The following is a 26,712-nucleotide window of genomic DNA, read 5'->3' on the forward strand; positions in this document are numbered from 1 at the left end:
AGTTAAGAATAGTTCCCACTCACTTCATAGGGTCGCTCTGAGGATTAAATGAGATAACTCCTAGAAAGCACTGTAAAGCGTGTACTTTACACTGAACTAAGACATTTTTTCGAATGCCAGTTCTTCCTGTGATATTCACTGAGAGCGGAGATTCTGGAAAATAATATAATCATGTGAACTAAGAGATTTTTATAATGGCTCCTGCATGGTTGAATAAACCAACTACACATCTGAACATATTTGTCTTGGAATAAGACAGAGGATAGACTGGGGAATAATGATGCCCAAGAAGTAGAAGGTTTAGTCTTCTGAATGGAGTAGCAAAGACAGAAGCCATTTAAAGGATGAATAGTTTAAAGTTCTAGCAGAGAAGTAGAAGCAATGCTTTGGATCAGCTGGAAAAGCGTAATAATTGAGGCTGAGAGTATGCACAGGCAAAGATTACAATAAATGACTATTTATGATTAATGCCCAAGTAAGATAACTAGGCAAATATGGCAGAAAAATTTCACAATGCTGTAGAAAGAAATCTCAGCACAACTTCAACTAGATTTTTAATGCCTGTGAAATAGGAGATTGGACCACATAATCTCTAAGGTTCTATGTGGATCTAGCAGCTTGTGAAATTTCCAACCAGTGCTGGGGCTGGGTGTGGAAAGAGAGAGAGGCTGTGGTCCTTGAAAATTCCAAGTGGTTGAAATAAACAGGAAATTCAGGATAGAAAGTTATGAGCATAACTGGTTCCTTATAGAGCCTTTTGTCGGTAATGGAAAAAAAGGGGGGCAATAGGGCACTTGTCCAGAATCTCTGCTCTCAGTGAATATCACAGGAAGTACCGGCATTCAAAAATGAGACTGCCAAGGAATGGGAGGGGAAAAAATGCAGGAACAAGATGATGAATAGATGGATGGATATCCAAACTCAGGATATTCAACCACTGGATTTAATTTCTCTTAAGATCACTATGAAATGGTATACTTTGTTACTTTTTATGTATGGTTTAAAAAATCTTGAGCCAATATGTTACTGCCATGAAAGTCAGTCCTTGTCTGCATGGAGATAAAGCCATATGTGGAAGTGTCTGTGCTATGGCATAAAGGGGTGGCAAAGGGAAAAGATGGTCCTGGTTAGACCTTAGAGGAAATAGGGTGGGAGTGGGGCGGGGGAGGGGAGGGTACCTAACTAGAGAGAGAGAAAGGAGGGAGGCGCAAGCCAAGTCCAACATGGCACAGGGAGGAGAGGTGAAACTGTTAAATGCAGTGGACTTGTGGAAGAGAAGGAGGAGATGTTGATGGGGGCTGTGCTTGATGATAAAAGATCACTGCCTCTGGATGCATGAGACAAGTGCTCGGGCCTGGTGCACTGGGAAGACCCAGAGGAATTGGGTGGAGAGGGAGGTGGGAGGGGGGATGGGGATGGGGAATACATGTAAATCCATGGCTGATTCATGTCAATGTATGACAAAAACCACTACAATATTGTAAAGTAATTAGCCTCCAACTAATAAAAATAAATGGGGGGGGGGGGAGAAAGAAAAAAAATCAGCCTAGGTTGTGGAAAAATAAATTACAGAGAAGAAGAAAAAAAAAAAAAAAAGATCACTGCCTCTTGGCAGTCCTTCTGCCTTCTTCTCTCCCCTCTCTCCAGGCCATCCAGGACTTTCTTCCTCTCTTGCTGCTTGGCCTGGGCATTGATGACAGCCATGACTGATTAGCCACCAGCGTTTGCTTGTAAATCAGTTTCCTCTTTAGATCAAATGCTCCCGACGAGCAAGAACTGAGTGCACCCAGAAGAGATTAACGGCAAGGGAGTCTGATACCTGAGGCATCAGGCCTTTTGGCTGAAAAGGTGTGAGTGCAGGCGCGCTCACAAGCCTCCTCGCCGAATCGTGACTTTCACAGCTGAGGGTCATGAGAGGCGCCCAGCTGGGGCTCACGCATCCCCGAAGGCTTTGGGACCGCTTGACTGCACGCTTCTGGGGGTCAGAGGTCAGGGGTGGGATCTATTCACTTCCTCCAGGCTGCAACCGGGAGTCGCAACCCAAAGACTGGGACGCCGCGTGAGGAGCCTGGTGAACCTTAACTTGGGACTAGGGTGTGTTGGGGTCCCCGCCAGGCCAGCCCAGCCTCGCGCAGCAGCCGAAGTCGGGCTGGCAGTCGCAGTGCTGCTGGCTCCCGCCGCCTCAGCAACTTCACGAACTTGGTTTTCTTCTGGTGCCCATTGCACGACCTGAGGCTTTTTTTTTTTTTTTTTCTGGTAAATTGCTGAGTGCGGATAGGCCCCGCCCCTTCCTCGCCCGGCCGCCCGGCCGCCCAGCCACCCCTCCCGCGCTCCCCGGCGGGTGTTCCTTTCCGGACGGCGTTGGAGGACTCGGTGGCGACGGCCCATGGGACCCGGGGCGCTGCCCGCCTGGCTGCAGCCCAGGTAGGGCGCTGGGCCCGGAGGGAGGGGAGGCGGTCGGGAGGAGGGGCCGCCAGGGGGAGGGGTGCGGGTGGTGCCCGCATAGTTCAGCCCGGAGGGCGCCCGCCAGCGCCGGAGCAGCCTAACGTCTCACGCTCTCTGGGGCTCTGGACAGATATGAGCTATACAATTTTCTCGGCAACCCTAGGAATACCTGTTATTTTCCCCATGTTACAGCAGAGAAAAGATAGGCTGCGTGGCCACCCTTCCTTTTGTACGCTCCCTGCGGTCTTTCTCCTCTTCCCGTTCCTCCGACCTGGAGCCCTTCCCTTTTCTTTTCTCTACCTGCTGCAGAAGCATCAAGCCTACGTGTAGATTTCAGGGGCCCCGGTTCCAGAAAGACTGATTCGGTGATGTGAGGGTAGAGCCTGGGATGCCTCTGTTTATCCCACAAGCCAAGTGACTGCTGTAGGTTTCAGGGAGGCATTCCTTTCCCCTACTTTTTTAGTAGTGCTGTAGTCTTCTGTAGGGGTACCCGAGTGCTCTCATCAAGCCACATTTTATCTGCTTCTCAATGTATTTGCTTTATTTCTCAGAGGTCTCACATCTCCAGCTAGGAAAAAAGTCTTGTCTACACTGATCCGGCCACTCCTGCCACTTTTTAGAACCAGAAACAACACTTCAAACACTGCTTCCTCTGACTCCCTCAAACGTGTATCTGTTCGTCTTTTCTTGGTCATATCCCCAACAGCCCATTTTGAAACTCACCTTCAGTTCCCTCTTCTGGCCCTTAGACTGCTTTCTGTGTGTGCCTGGTGAAGGAAACTATCTACTCTTGCAAACTGTAATAGGCAGTGGTAAGATACTGACCACAATCACAAAAATGCATTCAGAAATCAGTTCAGCTCAGTTGCTCGGTTGTGTTCAACTCTACGACCCCACGAACTGCAGCACGCCGGGCCTCCCTGTCCATCACCAACTCCCAGTCTACTCAAACTCATGTGCATTGAGTCCATGATGCCATCCAACCATCTGATCCTCTGTCGACCCCTTCTCCTGCCCTCAATCTTTCCCAGCATCAGGGTCTTTTCAAATGAGTTAGTTCTTCGCATCATGTGGCCAAAGTATTGGAGTTTCATCTCCAGCATATTCAGGACTGATTTCCTTTAGGATGGACTGGTTGGATCTCCTTGCTGACCAAGGTACTCTCAAGAGTCTTCTCCAACACCACAGTTCAAAAGCATCAATTCTTTGGCACTCAGCTTTCTTTATAGTCCAACTCTCACATTCATACATGACTACTGGAAAAACCATAGCTTTGACTAGAGGGACCTTTGTTGGCAAAGTAATGTCTCTGTTTTTTAATATGCTGTCTAGCATATTAAAAGTTGGTTATAACTTTTCTTCCAAGGAGCAAGTGTCTTTTAATTCCTGGCTGCAGTCACCATCTTCAGTGATTTTGGAGCCCCCCAAAATGAAGTCAGCCACTGTTTCAATGGTTTCCCCATCTATTTGCTATGAAGTGATGGGACTGGGTGCCATGATCTGAGTTTTCTGAATGTTGAGTTTTAAGCCAACTTTTTCACCCTCCTCTTTCACTTTCATCAAGAGGCTCTTTAGTTCTTTGCTTTCTGCCATAAGGGTCCTGTCATCTGCATATCTGAGGTTATTGATATTTCTCCCGGCAATCTTGATTCCAGCTTGTGCTTCATACAACCTAGCATTTTGCATGGTGTACTCTGCATATAAGTTAAATAAGCAGGGTGACAATATACAGCCTTGACGTACTGCTTTTCCTATTTGGAACCAGTCTGTTGTTCCATGTCCAGTTCTAACTGTTGCTCCTTGACCTGCATAGAGATTTCTCAGGAGGCAGGTTAGGTGGTCTGGTATATCTATCTCTTGAAGAATTTTCCACAGTTTGTTGTGATACACAGTGATATTGTACAAATATACACAGTGATACACAGTCAAAGGCTTTAGCATAGTAAATAAAGCAGAAGTATATGTTTTTCTGGAACTCTTGCTTTTTTGATGATCCAACAGGCCATTTGATGTCTGGTTCCTCTCCCTTTTCTAAGTCCAGCTTGAACATCTGGAAGTTCACAGTTCACATACTGTTGAAGCCTGACTTGGGAGAATTTTGAGCAATACTTTACTGGCGTGTGAGATGAGTGCAATTGTGTGGTAGTTGAGCGTTCTTTGGCATTGCCTTTCTTTGGGATTGGAATGAAAACTGACCTTTTCCAGTCCTGTGGCCACTGCTGAGTCTTCCAAATTTGCTGGCATATTGACTGCAGCCGTTTCACAGCATCGTCTTTTAGGATTTGAAATAGCTCAACTGAAATTCCATCACCTCCACTAGCTTTGTTCATAGTGATGCTTCCAAAGGCCCACTTGACTTCACATTCCAGGATGTCTGGCTCTCAGTGAGTGATCACACCATCATGATTATCTGGGTCGTGAAGATTTTTTTGTATAGTTCTTCTGTGTATTCTTGTCACCTCATCTTAATATCATCTGCTTCTGTTAGGTGCATTCAATTTCTGTCCTTTATTGTGTCCATCTTTGCATGAAAAATTCCCTTGGTATCTCTGATTTTCTTGAAGAGATCTCTAGTCTTTCTCATTCTGTTGTTTTCCTCTATTTCTTTGCATTGATCATTGAGGAAGGCTTTCTTATCTCTCATTGCTATTCTTTGGAACTCTGCATTCAAATGGGTATATCTTTCCTTTTCTCCTTTGCCTTTCATTTCTCTTCTTTTCATAGCTATTTGTAAGGGCTCCTCAGGCAACCATTTTGCCTTTTTTGCATTTCTTTTTCTTGGGGATGGTCTTGATCCCTGTCTCCTGTACAATGTCACTAACCTCTGTCCATAGTTCTTCAGGTACTCTGTCTATCAGATTTAATCCCTTGAATCTGTTTCTCACTTCCACTGTATAATCATTAGGGATTTGATGTAGGTCATACCTGAATGGTCTAGTGGTTTTCCCTACTTTCTTCAATTTAAGTCTGAATTTGGCAATAAGGAGTTCATGATCTGAGCCACAGTCAGCTCCCGGTCTTGTGTTTGCTGACTGTGTAGAGCTTCTCCATCTTTGGCTGCAAGTAATGTAATCAAACTGATTTCGGTATTGACCATCTGGTGAAGTCCAGGTGTAGAGTCTTCTCCTGTGTTTTTGGAAGAGTGTGTTTGCTATGACCAGTGAGTTCTCTTGGCAAAACTGTGTTAGCCTTTGCCCTACTTCATTCTGTACCCCAAGGCCAAATTTGCCTGTTACTCTAGGTGATATTTCTTGACTTCCTACTTTTGCATTCCAGTCCCCTAATAATGAAAAGGACATCTTTTTTTTTTGGCTGTTAGTTCTTCAAGGTCGTGTAGGTCTTCATAGAACTGTTCAGCTTCTTCAGCATTACTGGTCCGGGCATAGACTTGGATTACTGTGATATTGAATGGTTTGCCTTGGAAACCAACAGAGATTATTCTGTCGTTTTTGAGATTGCATCCAAGTACTGCATTTCGGACTCTTTTGTTAACTATGATGGCTACTCCACTTTTTCTAAGGGATTCTTGCTCACAGTAGTAGATATAATGGTCATCTGAGTTAAATTCTCCCATTCCAGTCCATTTTAGTTCACTGATTCCTAAAATGTCAATGTTCACTCTTGCCATCTCCTGTTTAACCACTTCCAATTTGCCTTGATTCAGGGACCTAACATTCCAATGATTGAGTTACCCCACCTGGGAATGCCACCATTGGTATGCCATTCTTGTAACTATAAACTAGTTAGCCTTCAAGTTATGCACTTAGCAGGAACACGTGTTTACCACATGGGCCTCTCTTCATCCATATTTTCTTTTCAAAAATACTCCAAGCTAACTTTGCAATGCTTGCTTTTATCCCTTGGGGAGCAGCAAAGTTAGAGGTTTATCACAGCTGAAAGTGAATGTTGAAATAGAACCTTATTTGGCTTTAAAGAAACCCAGGATGGTCACTGTAACAGATGGTGTGTGCTTTCAAAATCTCATGGGGGTTAGAAGGGTAACCAAATTAAAAAACTCGGATATGGATTAATTGTCTCTTGTTTGCTCAGATTGGCCAGTAAATTAGTTAAAATACATGTGTATAATGTTGAAAAGGTGATTATAAAGGAAGTGTTTAATGTGTTTAAAGGAAGTATTTTCCTGTATTTATTGTAGGTATAGGAAGAATGCATATCTTTTCATCTACTACTTAATCCAGTTCTGTGGCCACTCCTGGATATTTACAAATATGACAGTCAGATTCTTTTCATTTGGAAAAGGTAAAAGCCCAAAACAGTTTTGAATTTTTAACTTCTAATCCTCATTTTCACATAGTCCTAGTTATAATTTAACTTCTGTGAACTTCACCTAATATCCTTCACTTCTCTGAAATTTAGTGACCATATTTTTCAGTAAGCATGCTTCATTCTTAATGCAAAAACCAAAACCTTTTTGGAGGAGTTGGTAAGTAAAATGAGGGAAAGGGAAAGGGAAGTGAGTTCTCCTTGAGTAGACATTTGCCCTGAAAACATAGACATGGCGTTTGGTGTACCATTTCACTCTTCCTTTTTTGGTTCTGCACCAAACTTTAGCAGATTGGCTGTGTGTTGAAGAAATCTGTAAATTCCTGTGTAACTTTTTTTTTTTTGGCATAGAAATTAGAAATTAACCAGTTCTTCTCTTGTTTCTTATTCCCCAGGTTTAAGGTAACTGGAAACTACTAACAAATGAAAGACAAACTCTATGTTCCCCATTCTTCTATTTAATCCTTTTAAGAGGCAATGTATCCATAGGAAAATGACACATTTTGTAGATGACTCATCACATATAGAGGAGTTAGCATTAAAGGTTTAAGTCATAAGCTTCCTCCAGTTTCCTGAAAGTAAAGATTTTAAAGGCATTTAAATTTTCAAAAAAATGAATCATTAAATGACTGTCAAAATAAAATTATTTTCATTTTCCATCTCCACATGGATAAGGGTCATCACTATTTACAACTGTTGCATAACTTGACAATTTGAGCAATTGCTGGTTTCAGCTAAAAACACATGTAGTATGTATCTGGGGTAAGTCACGCCCTGCTCATCAATCCAGCCTTCGATATCATGAGAAAATTAATCTATTTCTCTGATACCGTAAACTATTTGATGTTGCTTTTTTTTACTGCAGATTTGCAGATAAATTCTTGCCTTTGTTAAGAACCTCCAAAGACATAACTTGAGGCTTGTATTTCAACTTTGAGTGTTGGGAGTCCTCAAGCAGAGGACAACACAGGTGTTTGGAAAACTTCCTTTAGTTTCTAGGAAAAAAGTGTCACTTCTAGACCTTGGAAGTTAGCTGTGGCTTCGAGGGCCTGTTATAGGTCATTCACAACAACATGAATTTATTCTTATGCTGCCTGGCCTTTCCAGTGGGGGAAAGGCTGCCTTAGTCAGCAGTGTACTTATTTCTTAATTGTGATCCTGCCATTCATAATTAGAGAAGTTGCATTTTATTAAGGAAACACAACCCATTTCTACAGAAGGCAGCTTGAAAAGAACCGTGTGGGGGGTCAGTACAATTTCCGAATCAGTGTATAAATTAAGTAGCTCAGCAGCACTCAAGCACCTGGAACAGACACCAGCTGCCTTCTTCCTTCAGGGAGCCATGTGACTGATCATGCTTTTATGGCAAGTGCAGGACTGTGTATGCCTCAGGAATCATCTATAAAGTGGGAATGATGATAATAATGTCTACCTCATAGAGCTGCTGAGAAGAGAAACCCTTTGATAAATTACTGTCATGTGAATGATCACTAAGAAGTGAAGATGATAAAGATTTCCCTAGACATTTCTTAATATGGCAGGATTTCATTTAAAAACCAGCACATTTATTCTGTTTAGAGGGACTTTTGTTTCTGTCCATTTTGGCTCTCTCAAATGTAGTATTTGTTTGGAGCCCTCTGTAATGGGCCCAACTCACAAAAATCCAGAAAGCACTAACCATGTATGTGCAGGACATAAATGCTATATAAATATAAGATGTTATTTAATATCATGGCATCATTAATGTCATTTTCATAAATCTTCTCTGAAATCGTGTTTTCTCATCTCTGTCATTTTCTTGTCTATAGACAAGGAGTGGGCACAGCAGTTTCTTTAATAAACTCGCTTTCAGCCTGTTTTCACTGACGTAGTCTAGAGTCTAACTGTTTACTTTTATGCTGGAATTCCTTTCGAATCATATAAATGGGGAATAAATGCTTTAGCTTTGGTCATAGAGCCTTCTTTTTCAAGTGTTAAATTCTTTTTGGAAGAGGAGCAATTAAACTGTACGATAATATGAAGTGCTTTCTTTGGTTACATAGTATTTGTAATTTAGAAATGTAGGAAATTTCTCACATGTACAAAGGAAAATGAAGTAAGGAATCTCAGTTGTATTTCAAACTGCCTCCTAGATTTGGGTTGTGATCTAGATTTTACTTACTATGTCTGTATTTTTAATTCACTGGACACAGATTCAATGGTTGACACTTTTTATGCAATTGGACTTGTGATGCAACTTTGCCAGTCTATTTCCCTCTTGGAGTTGCTGCACATATATGTTGGCATTGAATCAAACCATCTTCTTCCTAGGTTTCTGCAGGTAGGTCTTAATCACATTATTTATATCATAGAATCTATTGCATACGTAACTTTTCTGTTTACAGCCTCTCGACTTTATGACAGTGAAAAAGCCAACCTTTGCTAATGTGCAACCCAAGTCACTAACATGGAGAATTCCATGAAAAAATGACCTCATCCTTAAAACACTGTACAGTCAGAATTGCCAGTTGGAAGCATTCAGAGAAATGATGCTTGATGCTTTGTGCAGCACTATAGTGATCCTCTCCTGGGACGAGATTTCATATCCACTGCCCAGTCTCACTATGCCACGGCCTTTGGTGGTGTAGTACAGAGGTAAGGCATAGGATGGGAGCCATTCAGACTTGGGGATTGGTGCCTGGCTCCTCTACCTACACTGGGATACATTAACCACCATCATCCAGCTCTTTAGGGAGAAGGACGCCACATATATTACCTGGAAAAGAATAAATTTGCAAAAAAAAAAAAAAACAAAAAAAACAGGTACCCTTCATCGAAGTCCAGAGATTAGAATACGCCCCAGCCATTTCTTGTTCATTCTGCCCCTTTTACTGAATGCAGTTGCAAAGGAGCGGTCTTTCCTGTTTATTTAGTATAGCATCTATTTGTACAGGGTCTTCCCTTGTGGCTCAGCTGGTTAAGAATCCTCCTGCAATGCGGGAGACCTGGGTTCAATCCCTGGGTTGGGAAGATCCCCTGGAGAAGGGAAGGGGATTCTCCAGCATTCTGGCCTGGAGAATTCCATGGAATGTATAGTCCATGGGGTCGCAAATAGTCGGACACCACTGAGCGACTTTCACTTTGACTACTTGTACAGACCTGGGAATGCTGTAGACTTGGCTTCAAATTGGAGATAACTCTTGAGAGTCCCTTGAACTACAAGGAGATCCAACCAGTCCATCCTAAAGGAGATCAGTCCTGGGTGTTCATTGGAAGGACTGATGTTGAAGCTGAAACTCTTAATACTTTGGCTACCTGATGCAAAGAGCTGACTTATTTGAAAGGACCCCAATGCTGGGAAAGATTGAGGGCAGGAGGAGAAGGGGATGACAGGATGAGATGGTTGGATGGCATCACTGACTCAATGGAGATGGGTTTGGGTAGACTCCAGGAGTTGGTGATGGACAGGGAAGCCTGGCGTGCTGCGGTTCATGGGGCCACAAAGAGTCGGACATGACTGAGCAATTGAAATGAACTAGCTTCAAATTCCAGTTCTATCTCTTAGTTATATGAGTTTAAGCAAGTAATGTAATTGTTCTGAGCTTCATTTTCTCATGTGCTATGCAAAGAGCATGTATCTTCTGGAGTAACTGAGAAAGTGGATGGGATAAGTTCCTAGCGCTTAGTTAAGAATACTGGTAGCTGTTGCTGTTATTTTAAGTATCATTTGTTCCTCTGCCATGTCTTGAGCCCTACATGACCATGTTCCTTTTAAAGGCAGGTTGAAGGAAGATGGAAAATTCACTGGTAGAGATTTAGTATAGGAAATCATTGCTGAATTAAGGCAAGAAAAATTAAAAAGTGATATTTTCCGTAAGGAGAGAGAAGGGTTAGGTGGCTATATGAACATAACATTTAAAATTTACAGAAAAAAGTATTTTCATTAGTATAATTTTAACTCTTTGTAAAATAAATTTTAAAAAATGGATAACTAAATGTGACAAGTTGGCATTGTAAAAATAATTAAAATGTTAGAATCTGATTGTATTGCCAGCACCTAGCAAAGTGCTTAGAACATAAACACCTTAAATTTTGTTGAATGAAATAGTGGCATAGATCCTTATATTAAAATTTGCTGAAATATCATGAAAGTTTAAAAGATGGAAATCAGAGTATAAACCTAAGGAGCCTATCGAGAACTCTACATTACAAGTTGATGGGAGATTTTAAATTTTGCTTATTCATTAGAAGTGGAGAAATAGTATTAGCTTGAGGTTACTTTAGTGTTGACATATCAAATGTAAACTAAAAATTGGGGCAATATCTAGAGTACAAACTAATAACAGAATAGTTAGTTAGCTAGCTAAGACCTAGATGGAATTGCCTTAAATGTATGTCCTTACAATATGAAAAGGGGTACACATCTGCTCCAGAAGAAGCATATTATTTAGGAACAAAATTTATTCATATGTATTATCTGTAAACAACTAAGTTGCATATAGCATTGCTTAACACTAAATTTACAGGCTTCCCAGGTGGCTCAGTGGTAAAGAATCTGCCTGCTAAAGCAGGAGACATGAGTTCAATCCCTGGGTTAGGAAGATCCCCTGAAGAAGGAAATGGCAACCCACTCCAGTATCCTTGCTGGGAAATCCAGTGGGACAGAGGAGCCTGGTGGGCTACAGTCCATGGAGTCACAAAAGATGTGTACACAATTTAGCAACTAAATGCTAATTTTAGAAAACAGAATTAACCCAGGTTAAATGAAAGCTGTATTCCAGCATATGGAATTATTTTTCTTGGAGTATGATCAAATTCATTTGAATCTAAGTCATATTTTCTTTTGGCATACCTTTTTGGACTTTGCACTTTTTTAGGCTAAATTGGATAATACTAATTTTATGGTAAAACAATTTCAAAGTTAAGAGCAGTGTTATTTTAGTTATTTTCAAAGTAGGAAATGCAAATGAGAAACTGAACAGGTAAATTTGTAAGAAAGAAAAACATCTTGAATATGTCTCAAAAATCTGCACAGTATTTCTGCTTTCCAAAAGTATGTAGGCTTGTCCAATAACAGAAATTGTTATTAGAAATCTGATTTCTTGCAGTTCTAGAAATTCCAGGATATTTAAGTGTGATTTTAATCCCTATTAATTGCAACTCTATTATTTATAGAAGTATGATCACTGTAATTGGACTGTATCCTGGTTTGGTAATTAAAAAATAATGGCAAGTATAAATTGGCACTTTTATTTGAATGTGAGGAGGCAAAGTCTCCTGTTGATGGGGCTCAAATGGTTTTTAAGTCTTTGTTGTTGGGAGGAATCAGGGAATCATCACAGTAGGGAAGACAGTTATTCTCATCCTGGGCCAATTATTATTAAATTTTTGTTATGATGTTTGTCTTCCTCTTTATCTCTTTGAGATTTTATCTGTCCTCTGTTTCTTTTATTCATTTATTATCTTTTTTATGGTTTTCAGAATAGACATGATGTTCAAAAAAGCTTCAAAAACCCATGTGGTCAGGTCCAAAGTTTCATTTTAACCACCTTCCTTAGAATTCTGCAGACAATTAGAAGAATTCCCTCACTATAAGATGACTCTGAGGCCCCTTCTTTAAAATAACCAAACAAAACTCTAAAGCTGTGTAATCGTTCTTGGTTTTCCTGTTTCCCCATCTTTAAATGAGGAAACTATAGTTAAGAATGTGGCTGAGCTACTCACATGATACTCATAGCTGATTGCATACAGTATTTTGAAAAAATGCACAATATCTAGCTACTTTGAAGTGGATTAAAGAGAATTCTGCTCATGTGTGTTATTATTTTGACATTACCTTTGTGACACTGGTAAGTCACAATGGAATTGTCTCTTTTGGAAACTGCTTTGCCAAAATATGAAGATGAGTAATTTCCAAAAGCAGTAGGAACAATTAGCTAGTTTAGCAATTAGAATCACAGGTATAATATCAATTGATGGTGGTATGTGTATAGGTGGTATGTGTATATATACACATATATATGTGTATATATTTTTGTATTTCACAAAAATATGTTTGTTTTCTTCTGTGCAGTTTTAAATGTTTTATACTCATCTTTATTTGACAGGGAAAAGCCATTGTGATTTTCTGATATTACAGTTGCTAAAGGAGAAAGGGCTTCCCTGGTGGCTTGGAGAGTAAAGAATCTGCCTGCAATGCAGGAGACCTGGGTTTGATTCCTGAGTTGGGGAGGTCCCCTGGAGAAGGAAATAGTAACCCACTCCAGTGTTCTTGCCTGGAAAATCCCATGGACAGAGGAGCCTGGTGGGCTACAGTCCATGGGGTCACAAAGAGTCGGACACAACTGAGCAACTAACACACTAACACTAACTAAAGGAGAAAGAGTGGGGAAAACCTATTGACAATAAGACTATGATAGTTTAACAGAGATGTATATTTTATATATTTTTTAAAAATACAGTTTAGGGGAAAAGGGCAAAACTGCAACAAATAGTTGTTTACATACATCCATTTTTGTAAATAGTTACATGCCAATTAAAATTATATCAGGAAAAACATTTTTGATATTTTAAAATTGTAAAATGGGAAAGTAAAAAGGTCCAAAAGTAGCATATAACTATAGTTAAGAGTGATAATTGAAAACTAGGCATCTCTTCTCTCCAATCCCTTCCTCTCAAATGAGCGTGCATATTTTATTAGCTTGATTTTTTTAAAAAGTTGAATTGGAAACTAGTATTTTAGTAGATTTAATCAAAACAACTTGGCTTTTATGGAGCAGAAATACCATCAACCTTGAAATATTGATTTTGAAGGACTCTGTTCTGACTTTGCTTGTGTAGAAGCCTGAGAAAGAGGTTTTTATTGATATACAATAGCTTTAGGATGTTTCAACTCAAGGAGAGGGGAAAATAATCCACAAAATTAACCTTTGTATATTGACATTAGGCTGATGTGCCTTTAGGAAACCCTCAGAGTTATCCACTTTACTCCTTTAGCTTTTGAGAGAAGCTTGAAATGCAAAGACTTTGTACATAGCTGAATTAAAATGGCTAAATTCTGCCCCCTGACCTTTGCATCACAGTAAACACTGCTGCACATGTATTCATTTGACACAGTTTTTAATCTATAAATCAAAATCCTGGGAATTAGTACCCCCACGTTATTGTGATACAGAAATTCCATTTGTGAGTTCACATTGCAAGAACAGTCCTTATTTTTGCCAATAGCACATCCTATTTCTGATAAGGGCAAACAGGAGTCTGTTGTCAGAAATCACTCCAAAGATTTCACAGTCGCAGATTTTGTAAGAACAAATGTAAAGTCTGTCCCCAAGGAGAGTGTCTTAAAACAAACCCTTTTAGAAACACAGCAAAGTTTCACCCTAGTCTCTTTTAATCCATGAAGCAGGTGCTTCTTTGCATTGCTAGATTAAATAATCTTTTTCCCCCCATGAAATCATATAATTTTCTCTCCAGTTTTGAGTTGGGAACACGCTTATATTGTTAGAGATAAAAACTGTACTGAGGATCGTGTCATGCTATGAGATTCTCAAAACTTTGCTTCCTGAAAATGATTATATACAGAGTTCACTCTGTGGGTAGGATTTTTTTTTTCTTTTTGGTACCTTTTGTATTTGATCAGTGAAGTTCTTCAGTGTGATAGTTATAAAGCTGATGTTGTTCAGTCGCTAAGTCATGTCTGACTCCTTGCAACCTTATGAACTGCAACACACCAGGCTTCCCTGTCCTTCACTGTCTCCTGGAGTTTGCTCTAACTCATGTCCATTGAATCAGTGATGCCATCCAACTTCCTCATTCTCTCTCGCCCCTTTTCCTTTTGCCTTCAATCTTTCCCATCATCAGAGTATTTTAGTCACAGTATAATTTTAAAGATGCTGAGATTAACTTTTTTATTTACTGATAGTCTTGACTATCTACAAGAAAAATAGGACTTAGCCAAGTTCACATAAATTGTTAATGGTGGAGCAAAAATTTGGATTTGGGTTAATTTTCCTGAACATTCAACTATTATGCTACACTTGTTTACAGTGTCTATCTCACAAACTAGGGCATAAGTACCTATGTCCTTGTAGGCTGGGACATAGCCTACTTCATAGGCTGGGATTTGATCTTGTTCATCTTGCCGTGTCCACTGGGATTCAGAATAGTGCACTCAATAAATATCTATTGTTTGATGAATAAATAAACATATACAAATGGTATTTAAATACTTTTGTCTTATGGAAAGTAATTGGTGATTTTTCAACATTTAAGGGTATGTTTCTGAAGTTCTCAACAAAAGTTCATAGGATTAAAGTAGTTTGGGTTATCCTTTTAGTAATGTAATAGTCTTTGAAGCTACTACTCAAAGACTAATTAAAAAACAACTACTTGATTTTTATGACTGTAGAAATTCTATAGTTGAAGTATGATTTTTACCCCTTCAGTAGTTTATAAGTAATTTGCTAGCTGCCATTAAAAAATAACACTTTAATTTTAACAAATTAAGTTCTTTGACAAAGAACACTTTAATTTTAGTCATTGTTTATTCTGGAGTTCAGAATTCCCAAACAGAACGTAAAACTGCAAAATAGTTTTATAGTTACCATATTTTTGAGTTGGCCACATTACCACCATGTTTAATGTCGCCCAAGTTAGTGTTTTCACTGTGCTTTAATTCTGCCTGTTTGAGTTGCACTAAACATTACAAGACCCTTTATTAGTAATTGCCATGTCCTCATAGGATTTGTCTAAAATGACAAAGTGCTAAGTTGTCTCAAAGATAAAGCTCTAAATAACTAGTCAACTATTATATGTAAAGAAAGTAATACATTTTAAAAATCTATTCTTGAAAATTGTTTTGGTGTTGATTCAGAAAATCAAGGAGATTCTTTTAAGTTTTAACTTTTCAGGAGAGGCTTTTTTTTTTTTTTTTCAGATAGACTATGACCTAGACTTTATATCTGCTTCCTTGGTGGCTCTGACGGTAAAGTGTCTGCCTGCAATGTAGGAGACCTGGGTTCAATTCCTGGGTCGGGAAGATCCCCTGGAGAAGGAAATGGCAACCCACTCCAGTACTTTTGCCTGGAATATTCCATGGATGGAGGAGCCTGGTAGGCTACAGTCCATGGGATCGCAGAGTTGGACACGACTGAGTGACTTCACTGGTTCACTGGTAGACATTATATGAGGGTATAGCCCATTAAATAGCAGAGGTGACAATGTCTTAGTGTCTCAGAACAAGGAATTTAGAATGACATTGTCTAGATTTTGATTCCACATCTATAGGCAAGTCATTTTCACTTTGTAAAATGACTACAAAGAACGCTGTCTTTGTAAAAGGCAGAAAATAGCAGTAGCACTTCCTGGGGCCATTATGGAGGTTAAATGAGATGGCATGTGTTTAGATACTGGCACAGAGTAATCAATAAATATTTTTTTTTACCAGTTTAAAATAAATCCGCTTTAAAAATAAAGACAGCTACTGAAAGACGCAAGTCAGCCCTCGTCTTTATCACTAATATGCTCTGTCAATCTCAGGTATGTTTTCCCGTGAACACTGTGAGGAAAGTAAAATATTCTATTAAAAACCAACAAAAATGCAGAATATATGAAGTATATTAATACAACCTAAGGATACATATATTTAGATTGGAAAGAGGAATGTGTATTTCAAGGTCAGTAATTGGAGCTAAGCCATAAGTGTGTGCATTCTTAGTGATTTACAGATGCTTACTGACTTGGAAAAAATATGAATTTGTTGAATTCTTTTCACTTTCCACTAGCTTATGAGGGTTAGGATTGTATTATTTCCTTCCCTTTCTCCCCTTCTCCCACCTCTCAACATCCCTACCCGCCTCCCCCCGCCCAAAAAAAAACTATGGTGGCCTCCTGGTTGGATGAAATGGAAATTTCTTGGCCTGACATTGAGAACTCTTTACAACCAGCATGTTTTCGATTTTATCTCCCATGGTTCTGTTTGTGCACTTCCTTTCTGGCCCTCAGGGATGTTTTGGCCCCCAGCAGAGCTGTGTTTTTACATCTCTGCCTCTTTGCTCTGGCTGCTCCCCAGGATGCCCATTCTCCTATCCAGTCTACCTGACAAACCCCTGTCCTTTCCTCAAGATCCAACTGAAATGTTGCCTGTCTCCATATATGTCTCTGCATTCTTTTCCCACACAGTTTATCTCCCCCACCTCTCCTCCCATACATAGCCCTTTAAATGACAGCATTATTTACACTGTGCTATAGTGACTGCCCCACATTCTCCTACTATTGCTACGCTGTGTAGCAAGGACGATGCTTTTCATTATATATGTAGTCTTAGCATCTGATATATAGTGGACACCCAATGAAAGCTTGTCAAAGTGAGTAAAGCCATGTGTTCATGTGTCACAGGAAGGGACATGCTGTGATTCAGATGAAATATCTGTTATCTTTTTATCCATTACGTTCAACTTGGAGAATACAGAAAAAAAGAAACCAAAAAGGAGGAAATGAAATTCACTCATAACCTCACTCCCCCAGAGATCATATGAATTGTATAGTATACATATTTAAAGCATATTTTTTAAGAGGAACTTTGGTTTTTAAAATTAGAAAATTACCTACATGCTAAACAGATGATCCTAATTCTTGACTTTGCTATTTCTTTTGTTAGCTCACAGAGAGAATAATTGTCCTCTTTTTGGTGATCACCAGTCAAGAAGAAGTCCAAGAGAAATACGTGGTGTGTGTTTTATTCATCTTTTGGAATCTATTGGATATGGTTAGGTAAGGAGGCAAAATAACCTCTTAAAGCCAGATTACTTTCTACAGTGAAACCAGTATTAGTTGCTTGCGTTTGATTCCTCAGAGATAAATACATAACCTCTTTTCATATTATTTTATCTTGATATGGAAATATATTTTTTGTGCTCTCCATAATGGGCATATCAAAGATAGTGAAAACCTACCATGGTATTACAAGAGCAAATCAATGCATTCAGGCATAACACCAGTTGGGAATAAACCTCACAGATGTTTGCTAATGAAAGGCATTCTCTGCAATTGCTCTGGTACATGTTACTTTAATAAACAAAGCCAGACTTTTCTATCAGTCACAATTTACAAAGTTGGTTTCTTTGAATTCAAGAGTATTTTAAATATAGGGCCTTATCTCTCTGGGGTGAAAAACACACCTCCACAAACATATGTGTAAACAACGCCAGCAAGTTCAAATAACTGGTTTGTTCATGAACTCACTGGGAATCCTTGGACCTCAGGTTAAGAATCCTTGCCCTAGTTGGTGTTGTGTTGACTTCTAAATTCTAAAGCTTTGCAATGAGATGAGCTTGGGAGTATCTCTACCAGCAATGGTGTAAAATAGCCTCTTTGCACAGTGGCTCACTTTGGAGAGGTTCCTAACTGCTCCTTCTTGAGAACTGTCCCTCTTGCTTGAAAGACCTGGATGTGAATGGGTAACAAAAGTGCCCAGCATTTTAGCAGAGCTTATATAAATTCTTTATTGTCAAAATCTTGGCTGAGTTAAGATATTCTAAGTAGAATGAATTAAAATGAAATATTTTGTTGAATTAAAGTGACTATAATTCTTTGTTATATATAACTTAGTTATTTCTCACTTTTAACTGAAAGATTTGTGGACTTGGGGCAAACTTTAGGGACTTTTATAGGCTGTGACTTTCTGTTTATGAGACATGGAGCCTCACCTGGTACTGTGTCTTGCTTTCTTGTTGTTGTTGTTTTTTTTTAATATACATCATTTTTAAAGTCTTTATTGAATTTGTTACAATATTGCTTCTGTTTTATGTTTTTGTTTGGCCACAAGGCATGTGGGATCTTAGCTCTCTGACCAGTGATCAAACCCTCACTCCTTGCATTGGAAGGCGAAGTCTTCACCACTGGACTGCCAGGGACGTCCCAGGGAAGTGTGGCTTTCTGATGTTTTATTCTCTGGTATGCCCACTTCTTTCAGGGTCAGTCCAGTCTCAGATAAGTTCAGTAGACCCATTAGAGAGCAAAGTAGTGTTGGCGTTGAGAGTGGTATTGTGAGGTGATGGAAGGACTTTTGGGCTTAGAAGTAGAAGATCTCAAGATGAACCTCACCTCTACTACTTAACTGCTTGGGCAAATCACATAATAATAATAATAATAATAATAATAATCACATAATCATAATAATAACAGCAGTGGGATAATTCATGGACCTTAATATTTACCCTTTTAAAGTATAAAATTTGTTGATTTTAGTTTATTCAAAGATATGTGTAACCATCACCACTATCTAATTTGAGAACATTTTTCATTGCCCCCCAGAGGAGCCCCAGATCCATTAGCAGTCATGCCCCCTTCCCTCTTCCTCCCTCTGGCAACCTCTAATATGGTGTCTGTACGGATTTGCCTGTTCTGGACATGTCATATAAATGGAGTCATATAACATGTGCTTTTTGTGATTGGCGTCTTTCACTTAGCATAATGTTTTTAAGGTATATCCATGTTGTAACAGGTATCAATATTTTATTTCTTTTTATGGCTGAATGATACTCTATTATATTGATATACCAATTTTTATTTATTCATTTATCAGTTGATGGACTTTTGGGCTGTTTCTACTTTTTGGTCAGGAGGAATGTTGCTATGAACATACATGTATAAGCTTTTGTGTGCACATATGTTTTCATTTCTCAACCTAGGAGTGAAATTCCTAACTACTTAACCATTTTGAAACTCTTTTTTTCCTGTGTAAAATGGGGGTAGAATTAACTCCCAAATTTACCTTAGAATGATGTTTTGAAAAGCAACTTCCGCAACCTGATGAAAGTATCTGTGAAAACTCCACAGCTAACACGATGGTTAATGGTGAAAGACTGATCTTTCTTCCAAAGATCAGGAACAAGACAGCAATGTTTAGTCTTGTCTCTTCTACTCAACATTACACTGGAAGTTCTAGGCATGGCAATTAGGCAAGAAAATGATATAAAAGTCATCTACATTAGAAAGGAAGGAGTAAAATTATCTCTATTAGCAGATGACATGATTTTATATAAAAAACTCATGAAGAATTCACTAAAAGCACTAGAATAAGCTAGTTCAGCAAAGCTATAGAATAGAAAATTGATATACATTTGGCCCTTGAACAGGGTGAGGGTTGGAGCGCTGACTTTCTGCACAGTTGAAAATACATATATAACTTTTCATATATAGGCCGTCTGCAGTTCTGTGTCTGGATTTAACTAATCAGAGAGTGTAGCACTGCAGTATTTACTCTTGAAAAAAATCTTCATAAAAGTGTACCCACATAGTTCAAATCTGTGTTTTTCAAAGGTCAGCTTTACAAAAATTAAATGTATTCTAACCCATTTTCAAGGGCCTATCCTAAAGTAAAATTAAGAAAACAATTCCATGTACAATAGCATCTAAAAAGTACTTAGACATAAATTTAACAAAAGATGTGCACAACTAGTGCACTAAAAACATTGTTCAGAGAAATGAAAGGAGATCTAAATAAATGGAAAGATGTCCCATGTTTGTGAGTTGAAGACAGTGTTTTTAAGATGAAACAATTTTCAAGTTGATCTACAGACTCAATGCAGAAGTTGAGAAGCTGATCCTAAAACACATATGGAAACCTAAAGAAACCAGAGTAGCCAAAAGAATCTCGAAAAAGAACATAGTTAGAAGATTCATACTTCTCAATTTCAAAACATACTACAAAGTAACAAAAGTTGCACACATCAAAAGTGTGATACAGACATAAGAATATAGCATGGAATAGAATTGATAGTTCTGAGATAAACTTTCAAATTTATGGTCAGTTGATTGTTGACAAGATGCCAAGATCATTCAGTGGAGAAAAATAGTCTTTTGGAATAATCTTTCGGTCAAATGATGCTGGGCCAACTGGATTTCCACATGCAAAAGAAGGAATTTGGTTTGTTACTCCACACCATATATAAAAATTAACTCAAACTGGATTAAAAAACCAACAGAAGAGCTAGAACTATAAAACTCTTCAAAGAAGACATAAGGGTAAATGTTTTTGATCTTGAATTTGACAATGGATTTTTAGGTTTAAAACCCAAACCACAAGCAACAGCAAAAAAGAGATATACTAGACTTCTACAGAAATGATTTCTAAACATATGAAAAGATTCTTACCTACTCTTATAATAGAAAAAAACATCAAAGTAGTGAAATGCCATTTTTTCCTTTGGTAAAGAACAAAAAGTTTGATAACATGCCATATTTGGTGAGTGCTTGTACTACTGATGTATATCATATATAGTATATACACAGAGATAAGCATAGGCAAAGAATTTTGGAAAGAGTATATAAGAAATTGACTTTGTACATTGCCTCTGAGAAATGGAATGTGGGTCCTGGAATGAGTGAAAGATTTACTTTACTGCATTCATGTTTTCAAAGTTTTGGATTTTGTTTTGCCATATATATGCACTGCCTACTGCAGTAGTTCTAAGTGTGGTCCCTGGGCCAGTGGCATCAGCATCACCTGGAGCTTGTTTGTAGTACAGATTCTCAGGTTGCTTGAATCAGATGCTCTGGAGATGCCTAGCAATTTGTGCTTTAGCAAGCCCTCTGAGTGATTCTGATGTATGCTTAAGCTTGAGAAATGAAAAGATATTGACTACTTCATCTGTTACATCACAAAGGCAGGTTTAAAATCACCTCCTGTACTCAAAACAAGCTCCTAAGGCCAGTTGTTTAGTTGTTTACACAAGATGGCCCATTTTTTAAAAAGTTTTTAAATTATTTCCCTAGATACTTATAGGTCTTCCTGTCTGAAAAAACTTAGCTGCTGTATAAAATGGGGTTGGCTTCCAAGTGAAATTGAAGTCACTATTTGAGGAAACTTGTAACTGTAATTTGATGAGGGACAAGTTAACATTTTTCTCTCTTTACCTCTATAATTATCTATGATCTACCTCATGAGACAAGCCAGACTGACGTGGTTCTTCTCCCTCCATTTTTTTTTTTTTTTTTTTACCCTCTTCCCTGCTTACATTACAGGAAATAAAGGAATTTGCATGCTTTCCAGTTTTATCTGTGTATTCAGTTACACAATAAAGTGTTTTCTTCTGTTATTTCCCAGACCCCAGTAACAAATGTTTATGAGCAAACTTGTCTCCTTTCAGGTACACTTATAGCATGTTGTCAGTCATTGGAATATCCTATGCTGTCTTGACATGGTTCAGTCAAACACTGTGGATGCCAATTTATCCTTTGTGTGTTCTCGCTGAAGGTAGGAAAAGAGTGACTTTCTATATTGTTTACTGACAAAGCAATAATGGTTCACAAAACTTTCTGATGATTAAATTACTATTTTTGCCACTGTTCAGCTGACTCAGTGTTATCTCTCCTGACATACTTCCCTTGATGCAAAGAAGCAAAACATTAAAAAGCAAAATTAGAGGAGGAAGCAGTTCTGCACAGTAAATGAAATATTGGATGAGCAATGAGGACATCTGAGTGCAGGCCCTTACCTTCATTAACTTGCTCAGTTTTGGGTAAATCATTTAACCTCTCTGTTTCCTCATCCAAAGGGGGTTTAACATTTAGTGACTCAGTGATTACTTTTAATGCATAGAAATTCAGTTTCCCCTAGCAGGACTAGCCTTCCCACTTACCAGCTATTGTGCAGCCTACTTTGCCAGAGACAGTGAACTCTACATATAGATCAATCATCGGTTTCTTGGAGTAACATTTCTCAACTTCCTCATCTACACCAGTTCCCCCTATGAATCTCGTTAGTAAAACCTTAGCAGTAATTAGACATTTGCGTGATTCTTTGATTAATATAGATTTCCCTGTCTAGTCTCGAAGCTTCACGGGAATACGGGGTTGTCTTTTTTTCTTCCGTCCTTTCTCTTATGTACCCAATGTACATGATCAATAAACAATGAATTCTTAAATTCAATGTGAAGTAGGTCAATTACTAAGCCTAAATGTAAAACTTAAGTTTAAAATCAAGTGATTAAACACATCTATTTGCAAAGAGCTTGAGGATATTTGGGGAATATATGCTTTCTTCTGTAATAGATTTAGCAGACAGGAAGGAAACTCTGAAACAGACATGATAAAAGTCTTTGAAAACCAAAGGCATAAAGAAATGAAGAGAGCACATGTTAAGGTAACTAAGGGAAAACATAATTTAACATAAAATGATGGTGACGTTGATAATAATTGTAAAGTATATATGATATACCCACATGTTTTCTATCCACCAATGACCAGAGAAAAAGAGCTTATATTCTAGTAAATCATATTTGGTATAATCTTAAAATATGTTTTGTTTTCAAAAAGAAGAATTATTGAATTTTGGAATTAGACTATGCCAAAAGAATCTAGCAAATAATCTTAAAAACCATAAAAAATGGATTGCACATTTATTTGAGAACAAAATCCCTCACTCATTGAAACATTTATTTATTAAGTACATTCATTTGTGAGATAATATGAAAAATACTATAAAGTATATAAAGAAATAAAGTGGAAGTATGACTAATATTTTCCTAAGAATAAGGGATGAATAAATATGTAGTAGACTTTTCTTTTTATTCCATAATTGTAAGCCTTCTTGTTTCTTAGGAAAGCCATGTTTCTATATGGTTGCTGTAAAATGCATATTCTTTTATTAAACTTAGATTCATAAACTTATTCTTGCAATTAAAAAAAGCATATGCAGAAAAATTTTGAAAGCATATATAACAAAATATCAATAATGATTAATTCTGGGTGGTGGAATGTAGGTGCCTGCAATTTTGTACGTTTCTATATATTTCCTTTTTTTCTTTTGGTGTCAAGTGCAGACTCTGTGCTGATGCCACTGTCTGGCTATAAAAGCTGTAGGCACCTGACTTTTCCTCCATCTTTTAAAAATAGAAATTAAAAACAATAATTTTAGACTCACAACAAGTTGCAAAAATAGTGCATTTTTCCCATGTACCTTCACCCAGCTTACCTTGATGATAACATCTTACATAACCATAGTACATTGTCATTTTATTCCATGAAATGTTATTAAAGGTCTATATATGGGATATAATTCCATAGAATATTCAACTCTTTTTATTTGACAAGAGCCACCTCCTTCAAAGTAATTGGAGGCCAGCAGTTCTCACACTATTCCTCAGAATTTTTATTAAGTACTGCTGGGGATGGGGAGGAAGAAGGAACTATTCCAAGACCAGTTAAACTGAGGAAATGGGTGAAACCAGTTTTTTTATTGCAGAACTTGACAGAATCTCCCTTCTACTAATGTGTGTTGTGAAAGTCTAAGAGGAAAATATATGAAGCATTTTCCATGTTCACTCATCTATCACTACTACTTGTGGCTAAGAGGACAGGCATTTTGAGATACCATTTTTGGTACAAACTACTATGTATAAAATAAATAAGCTAAAAGGATATATTATACAGCACAGGGAATATGACTGATGTTTTATAATAACTATAAATGGAGTATAGCATTTATACTCCACTATACAAAATCGTGAATCACTCTGTTGCACACCTGAAACTTATACATCAACTATACCTCAATAAACAGAGAAATACAGTAAACTATTTCTGTGTAGGCACAATAAAATAAAACAAGGATAAAAATTCAGCAGATCACACTGCTGTAATGGTTTTGCCAATCTGATCTTCAGTGCATTTCCATACCAAATTATAGCTTTGGCAAAAGGATTCAGCAGTTTTCACAGGGTTGTCATTATCAGATTCAGAATATCCTTCAATTGTGCTAACATATATACATATTCCTATAGCAAGTTAAGAAGGGAAGCCTTCATGTTTCGTTTTTTCTTTAAACAGCATTTACCATCTATCAGTCGCTGCCTTATTTCGAATCATTTGGCACTTACTCCACAAAGATGCCCTTTGACTTATCCATCTATTTCCCATATGTGCTGAAAATATATCTCATGATGCTCTTTGTAGGTAAGTGGCTTTTCTGGTTTGTTTTTGCATTCTTCCTGTGCTTTTTGGTTTGTGCTGCCGTCTACCTTAGTATCAGTAGAAAGGTCTGTAAACATGCGAGAGATGAAAGAGGACATCTGGAATGATGAGCTGGACCTTATTACTTGTTAGTAAAGCACTTAGAAGTTATTTATAATGATTTTTGCAGGACATTATGAGATCAAATATATCACAGTATGGACAAAAAGAGTTTTACTGGCAGAAAATGTAATTGCTTTGTGTATGAAATTTTCACGAACAGACACAAGCATCTACAAAGAAAATCAGGGTATCAACCTGAGTAAACTTGGCTATCTTTGGATTTCCCATTTGTATCTGTTTCTGTTTCCTGTTTGTTTGGCCATATGTGCTAGCATTTCCTAGCAGGCAAGTGGGAGTAGGTGCTAAAGACTCAAGAAAAATATATGGAGCAAAAAGTTACAGCTGAGAAAACCCGATCAATTAATTAATCTGTCCAGGAAATTGAGAAACAGACTTCTGTTGTTAAGTTTTAGTTTCTTCAGCTCTAACCTTCATACATCCTTAAGATAAGTGTTACCTTTAGAAGATAACAACTATCAGGTATATAAGAACAACACATAAAAGAGAAGACAAAAGTGAAACTTTGAGGGGAATGGAGAGAGCTAAAGAAAGGGGAAAAGTTCCTTCTTTGTAATATGCAGAACAGTAAGATGGAGGAATTTACTTCCCCTTCTGTGGAAAATCTGGTCACTCTTTAAGTATGCTTCTTTGAGTCTCCTTTGCAAGTGTCTTCTTCCTGGACTTCAGGCAGTACGCTGTATTTCAAAACCATGGTTCTTTCCAAAGGGATGGTTAATCAATCTTAATTTTGCCATTTTCTTCTCTACCTTAGGTATGTATTTCACCTACAGTCATCTTTACTCAGAAAGACGAGACATCCTCAGAGTGTCTCCCAATAAGAAGAAAATGTGAAGCATGGCACTGGGATGTGACGTGAGAAAGAAGAGGCTTGTGGAGTCAGCTGCAGGAAACACAATATGGGGAGTGTTCTGGTGAACAGATATCTAGTATTTGACAAAAATCCATAACATGGAATAATTGCACTCCTCTCCAGAACTCTTGACATACACAGCAGTCACACATTTTTAGTTCACATTTTTCTCACACATTTTTAGTTCATATACTCTTCACAACCTGTTTCACCAAAGCCGTAAATTTTACACAAGTTAAGTTTGTATCATGTGAAGCCTGATTATTTTCCTGTAAAGTTAATGAGAAATAGGATTTTAACTGGAATAGATTCAATTAAACCAAGAAACCAAAGTTGTTAACTTAAATGACATCTATTTATGTCTATTTCTTTTCACTTCTGAGTTCCCATGTAGCAGCTAATCTGTGGGAGGGGAGTGATGTGTAATATGCTCTGTACTTTTCTAGAATATCCTGTTTTATAGACTGATATCACTATGCCCATAGATAACACCCACCTTAAACATTAGATGGATTTTGAAAATAAAACATTTTTCCAAACCCTGAAAGAGCATTTGTTAATATTACACAAGTTGTTTGGACTTTGCTGTCTTAAAAGAGGACCCTGAGGAAAACAGAACAGACCTTTGTTTTCACAAATCGTGCCCCATATTCCTTTTTTGGAACATTTAATCAGGCCATATACATACCTTACAGGGAGGTAAAAGGTACACAAATATAATAAATCAATTTAAAGAAAATTGAGAACTAGTGATGCTTCAGATTAATATGTCATCACTTACAGTTTTTAAAAATCTTCCTTTGAAGACCTAAAATATATGTAAACAATTTACTAATAGAATTTTTGTACCTTCAGTATATCATTCATTTTTCTTGAGAGAATTATAAAATCTTATTATCCAATAACTAAAAAGAGTACTAAATATTGTGTTAACAATAAGAACCAAGTAATGGGAATGTCATTATAATAATGGGTAAACTTATTTCCACTAAATAAAATATTTAAAAAGAAACAATTGAGTATTACTAAAGGTAGTTGGTATATTTATAGAGCTA

General features: G+C 37.9%; 1 protein-coding gene across 1 annotated transcript; it reads left to right on the plus strand.

Moving 5' to 3' along the window:
- The first annotated feature begins 2,277 nt into the window (after positions 1 to 2,277).
- Positions 2,278 to 26,204, plus strand: HACD4 (3-hydroxyacyl-CoA dehydratase 4). Its single transcript, XM_061132256.1, has 7 exons — positions 2,278 to 2,424; positions 6,602 to 6,705; positions 8,922 to 9,049; positions 17,369 to 17,481; positions 21,861 to 21,967; positions 24,541 to 24,666; positions 25,559 to 26,204. The coding sequence occupies exons 1-7, from the start codon at positions 2,387 to 2,389 to the stop codon at positions 25,636 to 25,638; spliced, it is 696 nt and encodes a 231-aa protein (XP_060988239.1). The 5' UTR covers positions 2,278 to 2,386; the 3' UTR covers positions 25,639 to 26,204.
- Positions 26,205 to 26,712: the final 508 nt, after the last annotated feature.

The sequence above is a fragment of the Dama dama genome, chromosome 29 (genome assembly GCF_033118175.1).
Source record: "Dama dama isolate Ldn47 chromosome 29, ASM3311817v1, whole genome shotgun sequence".
Lineage (NCBI taxonomy): Eukaryota > Metazoa > Chordata > Mammalia > Artiodactyla > Cervidae > Dama > Dama dama.

Excerpts from the sequence above, each read along its gene's own strand:
- HACD4 (XM_061132256.1), top strand. The coding sequence starts at position 2,387 with ATGGGACCCGGGGCGCTGCCCGCCTGGCTGCAGCCCAG. Across the intron at positions 2,425-6,601 it reads CCCGCCTGGCTGCAGCCCAG|GTATAGGAAGAATGCATATC; the intron begins GTAGGGCGCTGG and ends TATTTATTGTAG. Across the intron at positions 24,667-25,558 it reads TCTCATGATGCTCTTTGTAG|GTATGTATTTCACCTACAGT; the intron begins GTAAGTGGCTTT and ends TCTCTACCTTAG.